Genomic DNA, 17976 nt, shown 5'->3' on the forward strand with positions numbered 1-17976 from the left:
TCCTTGGTTCAGGGTACACTTTCCGGTCCATACGAAGCCTGCCTTTGCTTCACGTGCTGCGTGTTTCTTGCCTGCAAAACGCTCTGAGCACCTCCCGGCCAACCTGAGAGCCAGAGCATCAACCAGCCGAAAGTACCTGTGTCTCCCTGCCTCCCCCACCCTAGAATCACCACTCTCTTGAAATTTGTATAATTTAAATGATTTGTTCCCTTGCTTTTTAAAAATAATTTTATCCTACATATATATGCCCAACAAAAGATTGTTTTGTTTTTGTTGTGTTTGACCTCATTTTTTAGAAGTATCTTGCTGTAAGAAAATCTGGGGCTGCCTTTGCTTTGTTCACTCAACCAGGGCTAGTCTTCCCGTGGAGACCGAAGAGGGTCATTTTGGAAGGGATTTACACCTAATCTTAAAGGGCCAGGCTTCACCCCTACGTGACAGCTTGTCCAGAGGGGACTTTGGGATGACAGGATGATGACAGGCCGTGGGGGAGGCCCCTAGCCCATAGATCCAGAGATGCCCAAGCCCCAGCAAGATGTTTCCTCCTGCGAGCGCAGCTTCTGTTCCTACCTCTCGGCCTGTAGTGTCATCATGCTTGTCCCCACCTGCTGTCCCCCAGGTACATGGTGGACGCTGCTGACCAGGAGAAGATTGAGGCCTCCAAGAATGAGTTGCACAACCTACTGGACAAACCCCAGCTGCAGGGCATCCCGGTCAGCAGCCTAATGGAGTGGGAGGGGAGGGAGCCCGCTGGGAAGTCACTGGGGGCAGGGCGGGAGGCAGGTGAAGGCGGTCGGGGTGGGGGGAGGGGAAATGGCTATCCTGGCGCAGCGGCCCTGGACCTAGTCCCTGTCCTCCCTTCTCTGTAGGTCTTAGTCCTGGGTAACAAGCGAGACCTTCCGGGAGCATTGGATGAGAAGGAGCTGATTGAGAAAATGTGAGTTTGGTTATTCTTCTCTGTCCTTCCTCCCTGCTCCCCAAATTTCCCAGGCAACGGAGAGACGGCTTGCTGCTGCTCTCAGTATCCGCCACACGGTGGCAGCAGAGCCCGCCTCGCCCGGAGCCTCGCCCTCCCGGTGTAGCTCCTTCAGCAGGAAAAGGGCTCTGTTGCCCCCAGCCCCAGGCCCCTTGGGCAGTCCTAGCCTCAGCAGGTTCTCCTCTGGCTCCCCCCCAGGAATCTTTCTGCCATCCAGGACCGAGAGATCTGCTGCTACTCCATCTCCTGCAAAGAAAAGGACAACATTGGTGCGCGTGGGTATGGGGGAGTTGCTGACGTTCTGGGAACAGCCACAGGGCGAGGGGAGGAGCAGAGAGGCACTCCTGGGGATTCCCATTCAGTGGCTCTCAAAGCTTTTCCCTCCACAACTTTCCCTGAAGCCCAAAGCTCGAATCTTCTCCTGGGGTGGGACCGGTGTCCAGGGAGCTCAGATTCTGAGCATTACCCCAGCTCTGCCCTTGACTGGTTGTGTGATCTTAGGCCAATCACTCCCTTGCGTGGGCTTCACGTCCCGCACTGTAACATCACAGGGTTGGATCAGGCAGTCCCCGCTGTGACATCCCCCCCCCCCCCCCGCCACGCATCCGGGGCTGTTTGGAGCTTGATGGCTCTGGGCTTCTGGTGCCCTTAGAGCTGATCCCAAGTTGCAGTTTCGGAAGCCCTGGGCTTATGCCACGCCCCTGGGTGTTTGCTCCCCACCTCCCCAGTCCGCCCAGCACGGGAAGGCCTCTAAACTTCTCCGTTGTCCTCCACCCAGACATCACCCTACAGTGGCTTATTCAACACTCAAAGTCACGGAGAAGCTGAGACCGCGGTCCTTCCCCCTCGGACCAGGGACCTGCTGTCATCCAAACCCGAAGCCGAGCTCCCCGCCCACCCCGCCGTCCCCCCTAAGCCTGCCCCTCCTCACTCAGCGTGGGGAGGGGCCCTCTGGGGATCCCAGAGTCCTGTTCTGCTGAGGTTTGAACTCCTGATTTTATTGTAAAATAAACTGCTCCCATTCTGGTCCCCTAACCTCTGGCCCCCCCCCCTCCCCCCCCCCCCCCCCCCCCCCCCCGCTTCCGTCCCCTTAACAGCCCAGGCCCCACAGCCCCTGCCCTCCACTCTCCCGTGTCCCACCCCTACGCTGCCCTTTTCAACACTCTTCTGTTATTGTCCTGTGTGTACAGTATATATATGTATATATATTTTAATTTTTTAATTTAAGCAAAGACTAAAATCAACCATTTGATGCTGCAGGGGCCCATCAGGATCTGGGAGGGGGGCGGTGTGGAAGGAAGGCAAGAGAGGCAGGGCTGGCTCTGGGCAGGTTGAGATTAGGAAAGTGAGCGCCCCTAGGGCAGGTACCAGCCTGGGCACTGGTGGCCGTCCCCATGTCCCGTTTGTTTCCACTTCTCAGTCTGGCTTGTCCCTGCAGTGCTTGAATGTCACAGGCTGACAGGAGCGTCCAGAGGTGCCCCTCTCTGCCCCCAGTCTCAGCAGGGCCACCGGGCACACCCGAGTGCCAGAGACAACCGGGCCAAAGGGGCAGGAGGCCAGCCTCCACGCGGCCCCGGCAGCCCCTCCTGCCCCTTCCTAGGGCCCCCAACTCCATGGGCCACCTCATTTTCTGTTCTCATTTTGCAGAGTTGCACAAGGAGAGAACTCAGCATGGGGGGTTGGTTCTTTGGGTTTTGTTTTCTGTTTGTTTATTTGTTTAATTTAATGATTTGTAAAGTGACGTTCCTCTTCCTTTTTTACACTTTTAGCTCATATTTAACCTCTGTTTGGAAAATGATTCTTGTAACTGTACATTTTTTTGCCTCCTAACAACAAGAATAAATGACCAGTTTTGTGTTGGGGGGGCGTCCGGGGCTGGTTATTTGTCTGTAGACACCGCGGGAGGACTGGCGGGCCCGCACACTGGGCACAAACAGCCACAGAGAGCAAGGCACGCGCTCATGCTGGGCACACAATGGCACCTCACAAAGCAGCCTCCCGCATGTGTGCCCGGGCCTTGCCCGGCCTCCTCCTCCCTCCCTCGTCAGACTTGCATGCGGTCCCGGCTCTGAGCTTGCAGCTGCCAAGGGGAGCCCAGCAAGTCTGTGGGCTGGGGGTCCGCATGGCGGGAGTGTGGGCCTGCATCCCGATGTGTGCAGGCCTGAGCCTCTGGTTCCCAAGAGTCCATTCAGAACCCCACCTGGCAGCCAGAGCTGGGCCGAAGCCGGAACTCTGTCCCCACCCATGATGAGCCAGTTACTTGTCCTCTAGGGCCTTTAGGGCCCGATGGCATCCCTCCTTCCCTGCTCCCCTCCTAGTGTCAGTGCTCCTGGTTTTCTGGGAGAGGGTGCCCCATTATCCCTCTGCCCAATCTCAGTCCTCTCCCCCGCTTGACCCCAACCTCAGAGCTGGTCCCCCCTCCTCCTCACCCACAGCTGCTGCCGTAGAGCCTTGTGGGCCCTGCTTACCCAAATCCGGGGCCATCTTGACCCAGTTTTGCAGCAAGCCCCGCCTCCCCCCTGCTTGCCCCCCCCCCCAGCCTCCCTCCCCGCCGGAAAAGGGAGCAGGCCCCTACAGCTGCTCCATGCCCTCTCGTCCCGCCTCTGTAGGAAGAAGGAGCCACAGGGTTTGCTAAGATCTGGGAGCAGGGAGCCCAGGGCTCAGAGTTCTGAGCCTGTTGGCTCTGAACACCAGCCCTTTCTTGGGGCCCAGGGCTTCCTCCTGGAGGCACTTTTCTCGTCAGAAATCACTTGCCTCGGGGGAGTCTGAGGAAAGAACGTGGATGGAATTTGGCAAAGGGAGCAAAATGATTTTAGGGTGTCTTCCAGCCCTAAGGAATAGGAAATGTGCCCCCTGGTTAAGGAGGTCGAAGCTGGGGCCAGCCTGCCCCTGTGCTCCCCCTGCTGCAGAGGCTGCCCCTGGCCTGGGAGGCCGGAAGAGGCCTGTCACTCATACGGGGAGCAGGATGGGGGCAGGTGTCAGGGTTGACCTGCCTTTCCCCGTCCTGAATCCCCCGATGAGGGGCAACATCTGAGATTAGTCAGGATGAGCTGGTGATGAGCAAGTAGGCATCCTCCTACCGCCCTGTCTGCACACAGCAGGTGCCTAATAGGGCCTGAAGAACTTGTGAAACTTGGGCAGGGAACAGACTTGGGCGTCTATCTGTAAATCCTCATGCTTGGGGCCCTTTGAAGTGCCAAAGCCTGGATGAGTTTTGAGAGTACCCTGGCCAAGCCTACTCTGTAGTACTAGAGAATTCATTTCCCAAAAGGAGGAAAGGAAGAAAAGGTGCCAGGCGTCATGCCAGATGCTTTATGCATCTTGTCCCATTTCACAACTGTAGTCCTCTGAGAGAGGGGTTATTCCCATTTTATGGATGAAGAAACTGAGAGGCTCAGTAACCATCCAGTCTGATTGGAGGGAGGCGATTCTCACCGCGAAGCGCTGGTGCTCTCCCAGCGGAGGGGGGAGGCTCAGTGGGTTGCCCTCCCCCCCCCCCACCCCACCCCGGATCAGGGGTCTGAGGGCTGGTCTAAAGTTCGCCCTGATGGAGAGGGAGAATGTCTGCGCTGCCTCTGAGCATCCCAGCTCAAATCCACCGCCCACCACTGTGCCAACCTGCTCCCCCATCCCAAGCCTGGGACCCCTAAGCAACAAATGCCACATTGTTCCGCCAGCTGGCCCAGGCTGGAGGGACAGTGGCTCTTTCCCAAGGCCCTGATGGCCTGCTGACTAATCTTGCAAGCCACTCACGTTGGCAGGCGTGGGAGGCCGAGGTGGTGGCTGGGCCCCGGAGACACCATCCCCCCACCTCCCTTCAGCTCTGAGCTGGCCAACCAGCAGGAGGGAGAGACAGGGATGTGTGTGTGTGGGGGGGTGCCCTCTGGAAAAGGCCTCCCAAACAGGATGCTGAGGCTCCCCCCCTCCCCTTTCCTCAGTCTTCCATCCTCAGCCCTCTCCTGGTGCCAGACTTTACCTCAGTTCACCCCGGGCCCCCTCCCTACATCCCATGGGAAGCTCCTGGTGAGTCTAGGACTGGGGGTGGGAGTGGGGGTAGAGAGGAAGTTGGGGGGTGTGGGAGAAATGGCCCTGGCGACCTCAGTGCCGCAAGCCTGCCTTTGGCCCCCTCTCCAACCTGCCCCCCACCCACCCATCTTAAGTTTCTACAGACAAAGCCGAAGGCTCCAGTCGCTGTGGCAACAGGTCTGCTGAGAGATGGGTGGGTGTCATTCCTCAGCACATGGCGGCCTCATCACTTAGCAACGGCCTCCCTCTCTCTTGGCGTCACCCATCCTGGGGGTGGGTGCCAGGAAGAGAGAACAAGGCCATTAAGATCCCCAAGGCGGGGGGGGGGAAGGAGGCTTGGGTCCCGGCCGGGCTGAGTCCAATGGGTGTGGGTGGGGTAGACAGAGGAGAATGGGGCCCAGTGCACTCAGCAACCACTGTCCCTCTTTATCCCGGGTCCCTGGGGCCCTTCCAAGGCCCCCTGTAGAGGTTCTAGGTAGACCTGGCAGCCAGAAGTTGCTGGTGGGACCCAGAGCTGCACTTTGGATGGGGAAGGGTGGTTCTGAAGGAAGCTGGGCTTAGGAGGCAGGGAGTGATTTGTGGCCTAGGCCAAGGTGTCCCTTCTGGTTGACCTCGGGCCAGCTTCTCTGGGCCCAAACGAGGTTAAGGGGGCCTTTGCAAGGGCCCCAGAGGGGGACCCGGTGGAAGTGGGACACCTGGGGCAGGACCAGCAGGAGGAGCTGAAGGGTCCCTGCGGGCACAGGATGGAGCTCTGGCTGCCAGGAAGGGGGTGTGGTGGGGGCAGGATGGGGGCAGACGGGGAACAGGCAGCTGGGCCGTCTACAGGCAAAACAGTCTGTTCTAAGAAACTGAACAAGAGCAGCTCTCTCAGAGTCAGAGGGGCTGGAACCCCCAGGGCTCACAGAGGGAAGGCTGCTGTTTTCTCTAAAATGGGGGCTTTGTGGAGAGCGAGGAGCAGAGGTGGGGGCTCCAGAAGCCTTTTGACTTCCCAAGGATGCTCAGGCTCACGTCAGGATGCAGACTTAGTCTCTACTTCCCAAGCCCTCCCTCCACTCTGCCCCTCAAAAGCCATAGGGCTGTTGGGCTGGGCAGGATATCAGCCACAGGCCAGAAAGGGCCAGAGGGGGCCGGGAGGAATCCCCCTAGGGTCCCACCTGTCCTGGAGAAGGGCACTGTCAGGGTGTAGCACAAGAAACTCCAGTGGGCACAGGGATAGTTCTACCTAGTTTATTGCTTTTGAAGAAGGGCCTGCTACAGAGGGGGACCCACCAAGGGAGGTGGGGACAGGGCAACCCAGGATATGTCAAAGAAGGAAGAGGAAGGAGAGAGAAATCCTCTGGGAGGAGGGGAGTTGCCAGGAGGAGGAGGAGGTGTCCAAGGCTGGGGAAGATCTGGTCCAGAGAAGAGCCAGGTAGGGCTGACCCCCAAAGGACCCCCTATTCTAGGATGGATGAGTGTCAGGAAGATGATACTTAGAGAGGGCCCAACTAAAGTATAGCAGATTCCAAGACAGAGACAGGTGAAGTTCTGGCTCCCGGCTGGAGGTGGGGGGTGGGGGGGGCAGAGGGACGGGGACTGAGAGTTTCTAGGCAGTTCTAAGGACCCGGAAGCATCACCACCCACCAGTTGAGAGCCCAGGGCTAGGAGGCCCCACAGAGTGACAGGGAAGGTCCTGCTGAGGGAGGGGGCTTTGCTGTGCCTGAACCCAAACCCCGGCAGGAGGAACCAAGTCCATCACTAGAGAGCAAGACGGCAGAGAAGCGAGACCTATGGGGGCAGAAACACCAGACCCAGGCTTGGGGGGGGGGCGCCCTCCCCGCCCCTCCGTGCCCCTGCCCCCGTGCCTCTCCCAGGCTGGAGCCTGGCCTCAGCAAGGCGTGCCCAGGGGCAGGAGCGGGGGCGACTCCCTGGGCTTGTGGAAGTAGATGGAGGAGGGCGCGGCGGCCTTGAGCTTGGCGTCCGAGGCGCGGGCGGCCGAGGCGCCGCCACCGCCCCCCCAGCAGCAACAGCAACAGCCCAGGAAGGCCTGGCCCAGCGGCCTGCAGGTGCACAGGAGGAGCACGGGTGTGATGGCCCCCTTGGAGAAGGCCGAGAACTGGTTGATGAGGCCCAGGAGGTCTAGGGTCTGGCGAGTCAGCTCCGTGGAGAGGTAGGCCACCACGACGTTGCAGACGTTCTCGGGGAGGGCGCAGAGGGCGTAGACCACCGTCAGGCCCACCACGGTGCTGTTGAGCTGGCTCTCACACTGCTCATGCTTGTCGGCCCGGCACTCGGGCTTCCTCCCCAGAGGGCCCCGCACCCGCCACGTCACCAGCTGGCAGGTGACGGTGAAGAGGATGGGCAGGCAGAAGTAGCAGCCGAAGTACCACCACATGCGGGCGTTCTGGTAGGTCATCACCAGCGAGTAGAGCGACTCGGGCAGGCTGGCTGACGGTTTCATGATGCATGAGTCCAGGGTGCCCGTGGTGGGGGCAGGTTCCTGCGACAGCTGCCACAGTAGGAGCTCAGGCACGGCCAGGATCACGGAGCCCACCCAGATGATGGCCAGCTTGGCCAGGATGGATTGGCACCGCTCGATGGGCCTCACCTTGGGCAGGGTGCTGGTGGCCACGTGGAAGCGGTCGATGCCCAGGGCGCAGAGGCTGAAGGTGGTGACTCCCAGTGAGGAGACCTGTGGGCAAAGGTGTGGAGGAGAGGAGCATGTGGTCAAAGCCAGAGGGCCTGGGGGCGGGGGGTGGGGGCTGGGGGGAGGGGGCAGGGTGCCTGGTCTCCAGCCTAGACGGGGAGCTGAGTGGCAAGTGCAGAAATGATAGGAATGACATTTAGTGAGCGTTTCTCACACGTCAGGCATCAGGCACTTCACACCCTGTCACCAAATCCTTGCAGCTGACAATCCACACGGGACGAAACTAGCTCAGGCAGGACGAGTGACTCGGTCAATGGCAGAGTTGAGGTCCACGTGCAGACTGGTCCCACTCTTTCCACCTTGCTTCTTTGCTTCCTGGGCGAGGGAATGAATGGCCTGGGTCCCACAGACCCTTATGCTCTCTGAGACTTTGAAAAATCATCTCGAATGAGGCATTAAGACAAAGACATAGAAGTTCTGGGTCTTTGCAGGTCCTTCCACTCCCACATCCCATTATGTGCATCAGGTGAAAGGTTTTTGAAATGTGGCTGAGATACACACACATACACACACTCACATACACACTCACTCTCCCCATCCTATCCAGAAAAGCCCAGGGCCTGGCTGTGTGGGGAAGCAGCCCCCCTCCAAAACAGCCTGGGCCCACCCTCCCGGATGCTATTCATTGAGCACTGAGGAAACTCGCCCCGGGAGCCAAGAGAAAGAAGCCAGAGCAGCAGGGGAAGAAAGTGCCAGAGAGAAAAGAGGAAGAAAAGAATCCTCCCAAGCTGTCGGATGATGCTCGACCACACTCAGGGATTGTGCTCAGATCCCCCCTTCTGTCCAAATTCTTCCTTCTTCTGGCTGGGGGAACACAATCCCTGGCTCATTAGCGTTGCCCGCAAGTGATCTTTGTGAGAACCCGCGCCCCTCCCTTGGCAGGGGAGCCCTGCGGATGAGCAGCCTTTGGGGCTTGGACAAAACCAAAAAAATCAAATTCCAAATTGTCTTCTCCTGCTCCCTCCTGGGGTCCGTCCTGGGATCCTCCCTATAAAAGTGTTCCAGAGCAGGGTATTTTTTTTTTTTAAGATTTTTTTTTTTTTAATTTATTTATTTGACAGAGAGATAGCACAAGTAGGCAGAGCGGCAGGCAGAGGGAGAGGGAGAAGCAGGCTCTCCACTGAGCAGGGAGCCCGACGCGGGGCTCGATTCCAGGACTCTGGGATCATGACCTGAGCTGAAGGCAGCCACTTAACCGACTGAGCCACCCAGGCACCCCCAGAGCAGGGTATTTTAACTCGTACTCCATCACCTAGCCTGAAGGGGGGGCTCTACAAGCTCGTGACCATCTCCATCCTCTAGGAGGTGTGGAGCCAGTAACCTAGGAGGGTGGAGGCCACAGCCTGGGTATTAGGTATGTTGAGACCCATAGTCAGGCACGGCCAGGCTTCCATGCAGACAAGAGTTCCCGTATGTCTGTCTTCCTCCTCTCCCTTTCCTGGCAAAACCCAATACTTACTGAATTATTTTATTTTATTTATTTTATTTTTTAAAGACTTTATTTATTTGACAAAGAGAGAGACCGTGAGAGAGGGAACACAAGTGGGGGAGTGGGAGAGGGAGAAGCAGGCTTCCCGCCGAGCAGGGAGCCCAATGTGGGGCTCGATCCCAGGACCCTGGGATAATGAGCTGAAGGCAGTCGTTTAACGACCGAGCCACCCAGGCGCGCCCTTACTGAATTATTTTAATGCTAAGGACTTTGTAGATATTACCCATTTAATCTTTCAAGAATTCATTCAGATGGTTTTTATTATTATTATCCCTAACTTACAGAGGGCAAAACTGAGGTATAGACAGGTTAGGTCACTTACCTAGGTCACTCAGCTAGTGAGGGGTAAAGCCCGGTTCCTCACCTAGTCCTTGTGTCCGGCCTCTCACGGGGCGCCTGGGCTCTGCACCCTACAGGTAAGTAAGATGCCAAGGCTAGCCCCAGTTGCAGGATCTTCTTTGAGGTTTGAGTACCTTTGGGCCCCGGTTAAGTGGTCTCCCCGGGTTGGGAAGGACGCGAGGGGCTGCACCAACTGCTGAGCCTCAGGCTGTCCAAATATGAAATCATCACTAATATACGGGGAACTGGGGACAGAGTTGGGAATAGGGCCCACATGCCCGATCCTGATTCCTTCTCCACCCCGGGCACATCACCCATGGCCCACAGCATCCTCCATGCATCTGGAAGAGTAGCAGCCTTCACGGGGAGGCCAGTCACTCCCGTCCTCGTGAGTACCCACTCCCCGCAATGTAGCCAAAATTTAAAAGGCTGCTTGCTTATTTTGTGCTCCTGTACAGACACGGTGGCTGGCCTTGCTGGATCTTGCCTAAATGCACAAAGATTGGTATATTTTTGTAATGTTTTGATTAAGGTGTCTGTATATGATCTACACCTCCATCATCACCCATGCACCTGTCTTAAGGTGGAAGTCCCCAGAGGTGAGGATGATGGTTTACTTTGGAATTGTAGAAGAAACCTGCCAGAGGGGCCATCTGGTCTACCCCATGGTTGGGAGCTAAGCAAACTGGACAGGAGGCGTCACCTGCCCAGTGATACCCAGTGTGTCAGAGACAGAGCTGATACTGAGCCCCTCCCCCCCGGGCTCTGGCACCCTTTCAGAGAGCAACAACCATCACAGTAAGGAAGGGACTTTCTTTCTGGTGTTTGCATTCATGGGGAGTGGACACTGACTTGATTTTGGGGGGCGCTGCAGGAAACTGGGATCTCCCTTCACACGCTGCTTGGAGAAGCAGGATATTCAGAAGTAAAGAAGGGCAGGGCAGTGGCAAAGAGGGAGAAAAGGAGACATACTGTGGACAGAGCGATTTCCTGCGTGGACAAATGGAGGGGGGTTAAGGGGGGAGGGGACAGTTCAGAGCAAAGAGAAAGGGGGAGAGATTTGCCTTGAGGCTGCTCCCGAAGCAAGAGACCGGGCTGGGGCTGGCCCCCAGAGCTCCTGCCCACTTCCCTGCTCCCCTTAGCTGGCTGCGTTTACCTGAGAGCCACCAGGAATCAATGCAGCACCTGTCTCCTTGCCCAAACGGGATGAGAAGCGAGACAGAGCTCCAGGCCTCTGGGGTCCTGCGCACCCACAGAGCCTGCTTCGGACAGCCCAGAGCCGAGCTCCGACAGGATGCACACTCACCTCCATGAAGGGCACAGCCCGGCAAGAGGCATCGCCCAGCAACCTCTGCTTGGTGAGCTCATTGAAGATGACCACCGGGAGGCAGAAAAAGAGGACCAGAAAATCCCAGAGGGCCAAGCTGGCCAGGATGGAGTTCCAGGCACTCTTCAGGTAGTAGCTGTGCCACACGATGCACATGACCGACAGGTTTCCCACGATGCCCACGGCAAACACCACCAGGGCCAGGACCATGATGCAATAAGCTCTGTAGGAGCTGTCAGTCACCGGGTACAGGGGGTTCTGAATCTGCAGCCTCTGGCCCGGCGTCCCTGTCAGGTTGCCCCGAGGCTCCTGGCCGCGGCCTGCCGTGCCCCCATCCTTGTCTGGGTTGGGGCTGGTGGCCACCAAGGGCTTGGAGGGCTGCAGGCCAGCAGGGTGGATGGGCCGGGGGTACTCGGCCCACTCCTCGGGCACATACTGCTGCACCCCCTTGGCCTCCTCGTCCTCGGTGCCTCTCTTGGACCGGCTCTGCTGCTCCTGGGCCTCGGCCCTGTGCCGGCCCGCGGGCAGGGCGGCACCCCCAGAGACTCTGCTCAGCCCCGCAGCCAATAGCACGGCAAGAGAGACGGCCAGTGGCCACAGCCGCCGCATGGCCGGACGCCTCCCCGAAGAGCAGGTGAGGGCGAGGGACCCAAGCGCTGGGCTGACCGGAGAGAGGCAGCGGGCCGCTTGGTCCGCCTCCAGTCAGGCATCTGGCATCACCAGCCTGCTCCAGTAGACTCGAGCTGCTCCCTCCCACCGGCTGGCCAGGGGCTGGGCAGGGCCCTCTGCTGGACATAGAGCACTCTTTGCTGCCCTCACACATCTCGCCCTGCAGGACATCCTCCTCGGCCCCACAGGGCGGCAGCAGGTCAGACCTGCAGGGCCCTCGGAGGTCGGCTGCTCCCACCACGGACACCAGAGAGGGAATGTGGCTGGCCTAGGGTCCCACGGTGTGCAGAGGCCGAGCCGGACGATAACACTCGCTGTCCTTTCTCAAACATTCACTAGCACCTGGCTGACTTCCCCACTAACCCTCACAACCGCTCGACTGGGCAAAGGCTACCATTACCATTTTTCAGGCTTGCAGAGGTCAGTCACTTAGCACACAGCTAATACATGGTAAAGCCAAGCCCAGGACCCGGATCCGACTCCAGAGCTTGTAACTCAACAGGCACCAGTCCATCTGCCTGCCTCGTCAGCACATGAACTCCCCGCAGAAAGCAGCAAAATCAAAACTTGAAAACCACATTCTGATCCAGACACGTGATGGATGGACATTTGCAATAACCAATATTTACTGAGCACCTGCTATGCTCCAGACAGTCAGAAAACAAAAGGGTGAAAGACCTCTGCCACCAAGCAACATTCCTTCCGGAGGGGAAAAGGAACATGTCAATAAGTAATTATAATTCAGTGTGATAGATCTTGTGAATGGCAAAGGACAAGTCGCTGAGGGAACCCACAGGGGCCTGGAGGGATCTGGAAGGCCTCCCAGATGAGCGGGCATTTGAATGGTTCCTGAGACATGACTGTGTCTGCCAGACAGATGATAGGGAAGTCAGCGCTCTGGGCAGAAGATACAGCAGGGCTATGGCTCAGAGATGTGACCGGAGCAATGCCCCGGAGAGCCAGCAGGAATGTCAAGGAGGCTGGGATGCAGGGGACTGCGGGAGAGAGCCTGGGAGCTTGGGGCAGGGAGCCTGGAGAGGTCAGCAGAGGAGGGACCAGGAAGGACTGTGTCTGCCAGGCCGAGGGGTTTCCATTTATCCCAAAGGCAGTGGAGAGTGTTACAAGCTGCTGAGCAGAGGAACAGTGACTTGAGCAGGTTATTTCGAGGGTTCCCTGATGGCCAGCTGGGGTCTCAGCAGGCAGCCGGGAGCAGGAGGATGCAGGAGGACAAGAGGCAGGGGCACCCTTTGGGAGGCAGCAGTCTGGAGAGTGGCAAAGAGCAGAGCGCAGGAAAACCGCCAGCCTTGGAGGGCTCTGGCTGATCCCTGGGCATGGAGTGGACAGTGAGACACTCCTCTGTGCGGGGAAGAATGTGGAGTGAGGGTGGGAGAAAGCCTCAGCTTTGCACTCGTGGAACTGAATGGGCCACAGTCATTCGGGTCAAGATCTGGGAAGAAATGATCTGCAGCTCCCGAGAAAGGAGAGAGAAGAGGGTGGAGGCGCGGGTGGGTCAGGGGGCCAGAGAGGGTGCAAGCACACAGAGGGGAGGGTTCGGGGTGAGGCCCGAGGAGCCCCTCACCCACAGGCAGCCCCAGGAAGTGGAAGAAAATGGACTAAAAACAAGGAGAGGGCCGGCCGCTGTGTCCCGCGCCTCATGGCCCAGAGCAAGAGAAGAGCAGCCGGACCTCTGGGGCCCGAGCTGCAAGTCACTCACGCACTCAGCAAACATCAACCAGGGCCTCCCAGGAGCAGAGCAACTTGGAAGTGACTTTCCTGGAAGACTTCCTGACCAGGAAATCCTCCACACCCAGAGGGGCCCCAAACCTGCTGCATAAAAATAGGAATCCCAAGAAAAAAAGGAAGAGGAGCAAGAGAAGAAGAGAAAAACACTGACATACCCTCAGACAAGGTCAGGGAAGCATCTATGGCCTTTTAAACATTTGTCTTTCCGGCTTCTTACTGTTCATCCTTTTCACGGGGACACGGGGCACAGGTGGCTGAAGGACTGACCATGTCTGGGGTTCAGAGTGTCACAACAAAGAGGCAGAGGTTCACCCAGAAGTTAGGTCAGCCAAGGACTCAGCTGTCCCCTTTGTTGCCAGCACCCCCCTGGCCGGCCCCCCGCCCCCCCAGCAGAGCGGAGTGGCCAGGACTCAGGCTCACATGCTTGGGAAGGGTGGAGGAGGAGCTGTGGGAGATGCACTGGGCACCCAGCCCTCATCCCCAGCATCCTGTGGTCCACCCTCGGAATTGTGCTTTCTCAATCCCACTGGAGAACTGACCCCTGGCCCTGCTTCCGAGTGAGTCAGCTGCTTCCAAACGCCCATGGCACTTAGGCTGTTGTTGAAACTACCTTCTGCCTTGTGGTGTGGCTATTTTGGTAACTAGGGTCACCATCCACATCGTCACCACTATTTACTGAGCACTCACCAAGTGCCAGGCCCTGAGCTAAACACTTGGTATAATTACCATACTTAATCTTGACATTAGTACCCCGGGCTCGGAGAAGTAAAGTAACTTGCCCTGGGACACACAGCTCATGAACACCAGCTGGGATCCAAATGCAGGTTTGTCCAACTCTAAAGCTAAAAGTCTTAACCACTCCTTTGTGTAGCCTTACAGATTTTTATCCAGGAGGAGACCCTAAGGATGATCTACACCACCCTTCTTACTTTTCAGAAGTGGAAACTGAAGTCCAAAGAAGTCAAGGCCAGGCTCTGATCCCCAGTGCTCCGTGTCAGGTATGTGCCAACACGGTGTAGCCCTTAGCCCAGGGCTGGCATGGGGTGAGCTGGGAAAATGTTAGCCATCTTCTTCTTTATACTTATGGATATGCCCCACTGCACTGCAGCGTGTGCTTGGCACGGAGTAGGGACTCAGGAAACACCCACTGGCTGAAAGAGCACCCCCTCTGCTGGTCCTGAGCTTCCCGGGTTCGGCTCCGGCAGTTGGAACGTCGGAGGCCACTAGGTGGAACCAGATGTTCAGTGATGGAAGTTAAGGAAGGCTTTGTCTCCCTCCCATCCTACCCACCCCACCCTGCCCAAGCCCTGTCCTCTGATTCTCCGCAGCTGTCTGAGGGGGCAGTCTGGAGACAGGACAGGGTGGGTTCCCAGGGGCTGATAGCAGGGGGGAGGGAGGTGTCACCTATCCCCTCTCCACCGTTTCACCCCACCCCTCCTGAGGGCACCCAGCACGAGTCCCCCAGATGTGCTCATCTCCTATCCCTGCTTCTGCCTGGGGGGAGTCCTCTGCCGGGCCAGCTGCGCGCGCCTCCCTCATTCATTAAGCACACCAAGCCGAAGGCAGAGGCTTCCGGAGCCCTTAGGAATGTCTCTCCCTGATCCCAGGAATTCCCCATTCTTCTCCCTGGGGATTTCCCCAGTGCTGGCAGAAAAGGCAGTGAGGTGGGACAGGGTGGGAGAGAGACTGGGACTGTCCCCGGCACTGAACGAGGGGAGGGCCTCTGGGCCGCAGTGGCAGTGCCAGTCTGGAATCAGGAGCGAGCGTTTCGTCGAGCGGGTTCCACGTGCACGCGCGCTCTGGCTAAGCACACACCCTGGAACTAGCCTGTCTGGATGTAAGTCCTCACTGGCTCTGCCACTGAGTAAGCTGTGTGTGCGTGTGTGTGTGACTTCGGCCAAGCACTTAACCTCTCCGTGCCTCAGCTTCTTCCTCTGTAACTTGGGGATAACAGCAGGCTTGCTGTGGAGGTGAAATGAGTTCAGTTATGTAAATCACCAGCACAACGTCTGGCACCCAGTAAGCAAAGCGCTCGTGGCCAGGTAGCTCATTTAATTCCCGCAACAACCTTCTGAGGCAGGGTGCTGTTACCTTCACGTCACAGGTCTGGACACTGAAGTGCAGAGACGCAGGAGACAAATGCCGAGCCAGGTCTCCCACTGCCAGGTTCTCGGCCTGAATAGGGACTGCAGGCGGCACCAGACGAGGGTGGGGCGAGGGGAGGAATAGACACCTCTGACCCCACTGGATCCCCCTGGGACAGCTCTCCATACTCTGGGCTCCCGGGCCCAAGGGGCACTTTGGGGTCCTGCTCTGGAGGACAGGCAAAGGGCCCCAAATGGGAAAGTATGCTTCTAAAAGTCAAGGCATCTGAGACCTGGTCCCAACTCTGCTACTAGCCAGCCCTGTAATCTCAGTAATCACACATTCATTTATTTCACAAATACTTATTGAGCATCTACTATGTGCCAGACATCGTCTTAGATACCCAGGAAACGGTGGACAGTACAGCCATGACCTCCGCCCTCCTGAGATTCACATTCGAATAAAGGAGGCAGCCCCTGAAGAGACTAACCCCCAAACAGCATGCCGATGAACTGTGAGGATATGGAGGAAAAGAGGACGGTGCCGTGGTGCCTTGGAACCTCTCTGTCCTCCCGTTTTCTCCTTGGTAAAAGGTAAGGAGCATCATCTCGGGCCTGAGGTCTCAAGAGGATGCTATTGCCATGAAATGTGGGCATCGTGAAGGCATTCGAAAAAGGTAAGACGTCTACAATAATGTGTGTCAGTGGTTCACCAACACCTGGAAACTTATTTGAAATGCATATTCTCAGGTCCCTCCCTGACCTGCTCCATCAGAAACTCTGGAGGTGGGCCCAGCGATCCATGTTTCAGCAGATCCTGCGGAGGACGGCAATGTGTGCTGCACTTGAGAAGCAGCGTGTAAGGAATTCCCGTGGTGGTGGTGGTGGGGGGTCTCTGCAGAGCCCCTGGGCTGCGCCTGGGGCAGAGGGAACAGCAGCCCTGGGAGCTCCCAGAACACCGACTCACTGAGCTCTGGTATCTTTCCGTTGGCTTCCTCAGCCCTTGGCATTCAGTGAATGCTTGATATATGTGTTTAAGGAAAAAAAAAAAGAGAGAGAGAGAACAAATAAATGGTAAGCAGAGTCATAAAACGACTCCCCAAATCCCACTTGCTCTGTGATACCCAAATCCCCTCACTGGGGACGGGGCAGTGAGGAAACCTCTGGCTTTTTCAACAAAAGGAAGACCTACAACTGCCAAGGTGGTCAGTGGGAAGACGTCCAACATCCCCAGACGCTCCTTTCCTTGGGGCATCTCTCACTATAACCTTGCCGAGCCATGGCCACTGCCCCCCCGCAGAATGCCAGGTTCTAGACACATCTCACCTTTCCTCAGCCCTCTGCAGCACAGCTGAAGCAAGGCGGGAATGTTCGGACTCGGGGGAAAGCTTCGGTTACCATGTTGATATAAACAAAGCTAGTTCCAAGGAATCCGACAATGTGGCCAACAAGGTGTCATTCTACTTTCCAGATCCCAAAGCACCTCCACTGTGGTTCCCAGAAGACACCCAGCACCAGGGCTCAGTACAGGCACTACTCTCTTCCAGGGGTGATCAGAGGTCCTCTCTTGCTTACCTAGACTGCCCTCTGGGTTAGGGTTCCCCCATCAGGATGCTTTAAAGATCAGCCTAACTTTCAGGACCCAACTGGTTGGCCCCATCAGCACAAAATCCCAAATTTTTACGTATTGTAGGAAGGGAGTGAGTCATGTTGGAGTTGTTTAACAAAAGTTTATGGAGGGGCGCCTGGGTGGCTCAGTTGTTAAAGGTCTGCCTTCGGCTCAGGTCATGATCCCAGCTTCCTGGGATCGAGCTCCGCATCGGGCTCCGTGCTCCACGGGGAGCCTGCTTCTCCCTCTCCCACTCCCCCTGCTTGTGTTCCCTCTCTCGCTGTGTCTCTCTCTGTAAAATAAATAAATAAAATCTTTAAAAAAACCCACAAATGTTTATTGAATGCCTACTCTGTTCCAGACACATAATTAATGCTCAAAAGCATTTGTCACTAATAAACAACAAGCCATTCTTTGAAACCTTCTCCTGACAGAGAGGTCACTACCATTCAAGGCAGCCCATTCCCATTTTAGATGCTATAAGAATGTGGAAGTTGCTCTTTTATTAGATATGTGATTCCAGGAAGACCCGCCCGTTAGTTCTGGATCTCCTGGAGGACACAGAACGTGCTCGCGCACACGCACACACGCACACACCATCTAGTGTGAGATTGTCAACAGACCTAAAATCAGTTCCATAAGGGGTAGGACTGGCCCCAGCAACAGGCGGAGGTGTGTGAAGATGGCCAGCAGGACAAGAGTGCTTGAGGGCAATCAGCAGGCCTTTGATGAGTCAAAGAAGGCTTCCTAGAGAGAAGTCTCACAGGGGATTTCTTCTGGAGCAGAGTCTGGATGAAAGTGAGGGAGCTGGTTTGGCAGAAAGGAGGTGGGGCAAAATTTCCTGGCAGGAAGGTGGGGAGGGAGGTTTGATTCCAGGCAGATCCAGCCTGTTGGGTGAAGCAGAGTGTCACCCACTAGAGGAGAGAGCTTGGCCCCGGAATCACAAGACCAGGCAGGTGAAGAGCCAGGCAGCAGTGGGGTGAGGCTGAAGGCGTTTGGGAAACTCGCAGAAGACCATTCTCTGTCCT

At 57.0% G+C, this 17976-nt stretch overlaps 2 protein-coding genes across 3 annotated transcripts in view; one reads left to right on the forward strand and one right to left on the reverse strand.

The window, feature by feature from the left end:
- Positions 1-2837, forward strand: part of ARL8A (ADP ribosylation factor like GTPase 8A) — an 8952-nt gene extending 6115 nt beyond the window's left edge. Inside the window, exons 4-8 of one of the 2 annotated variants that reach the window (XM_035010328.1) lie at positions 620-713; positions 870-937; positions 1152-1245; positions 1755-2004; positions 2049-2837. In XM_035010328.1, the coding sequence (XP_034866219.1) occupies positions 620-713; positions 870-937; positions 1152-1245; positions 1755-1982 (484 nt within the window). In that variant the 3' untranslated portion in view covers positions 1983-2004; positions 2049-2837. Of the gene's footprint in view, positions 1-619; positions 714-869; positions 938-1151; positions 1246-1754; positions 2005-2048 lie in introns of those variants that run through there. The other variant, XM_035010329.1, reaches the window with a different exon arrangement.
- A 4032-nt stretch (positions 2838-6869) lies between these two features.
- Positions 6870-11452, reverse strand: GPR37L1 (G protein-coupled receptor 37 like 1). The gene is made up of 2 exons (XM_035009527.1): positions 10823-11452; positions 6870-7673 (listed from the first exon to the last, which is right to left on the reverse strand). Exons 1-2 carry the CDS (start codon positions 11450-11452, stop codon positions 6870-6872), a joined length of 1434 nt encoding a protein of 477 aa, XP_034865418.1.
- Between the last annotated feature and the right edge of the window lie 6524 nt (positions 11453-17976).

Source organism: Mirounga leonina, unplaced genomic scaffold, assembly GCF_011800145.1.
Source record: "Mirounga leonina isolate KUSES-001 unplaced genomic scaffold, KU_Mleo_1.0 Mir_154, whole genome shotgun sequence".
In the NCBI taxonomy this organism is placed as follows: Eukaryota; Metazoa; Chordata; class Mammalia; order Carnivora; family Phocidae; genus Mirounga; species Mirounga leonina.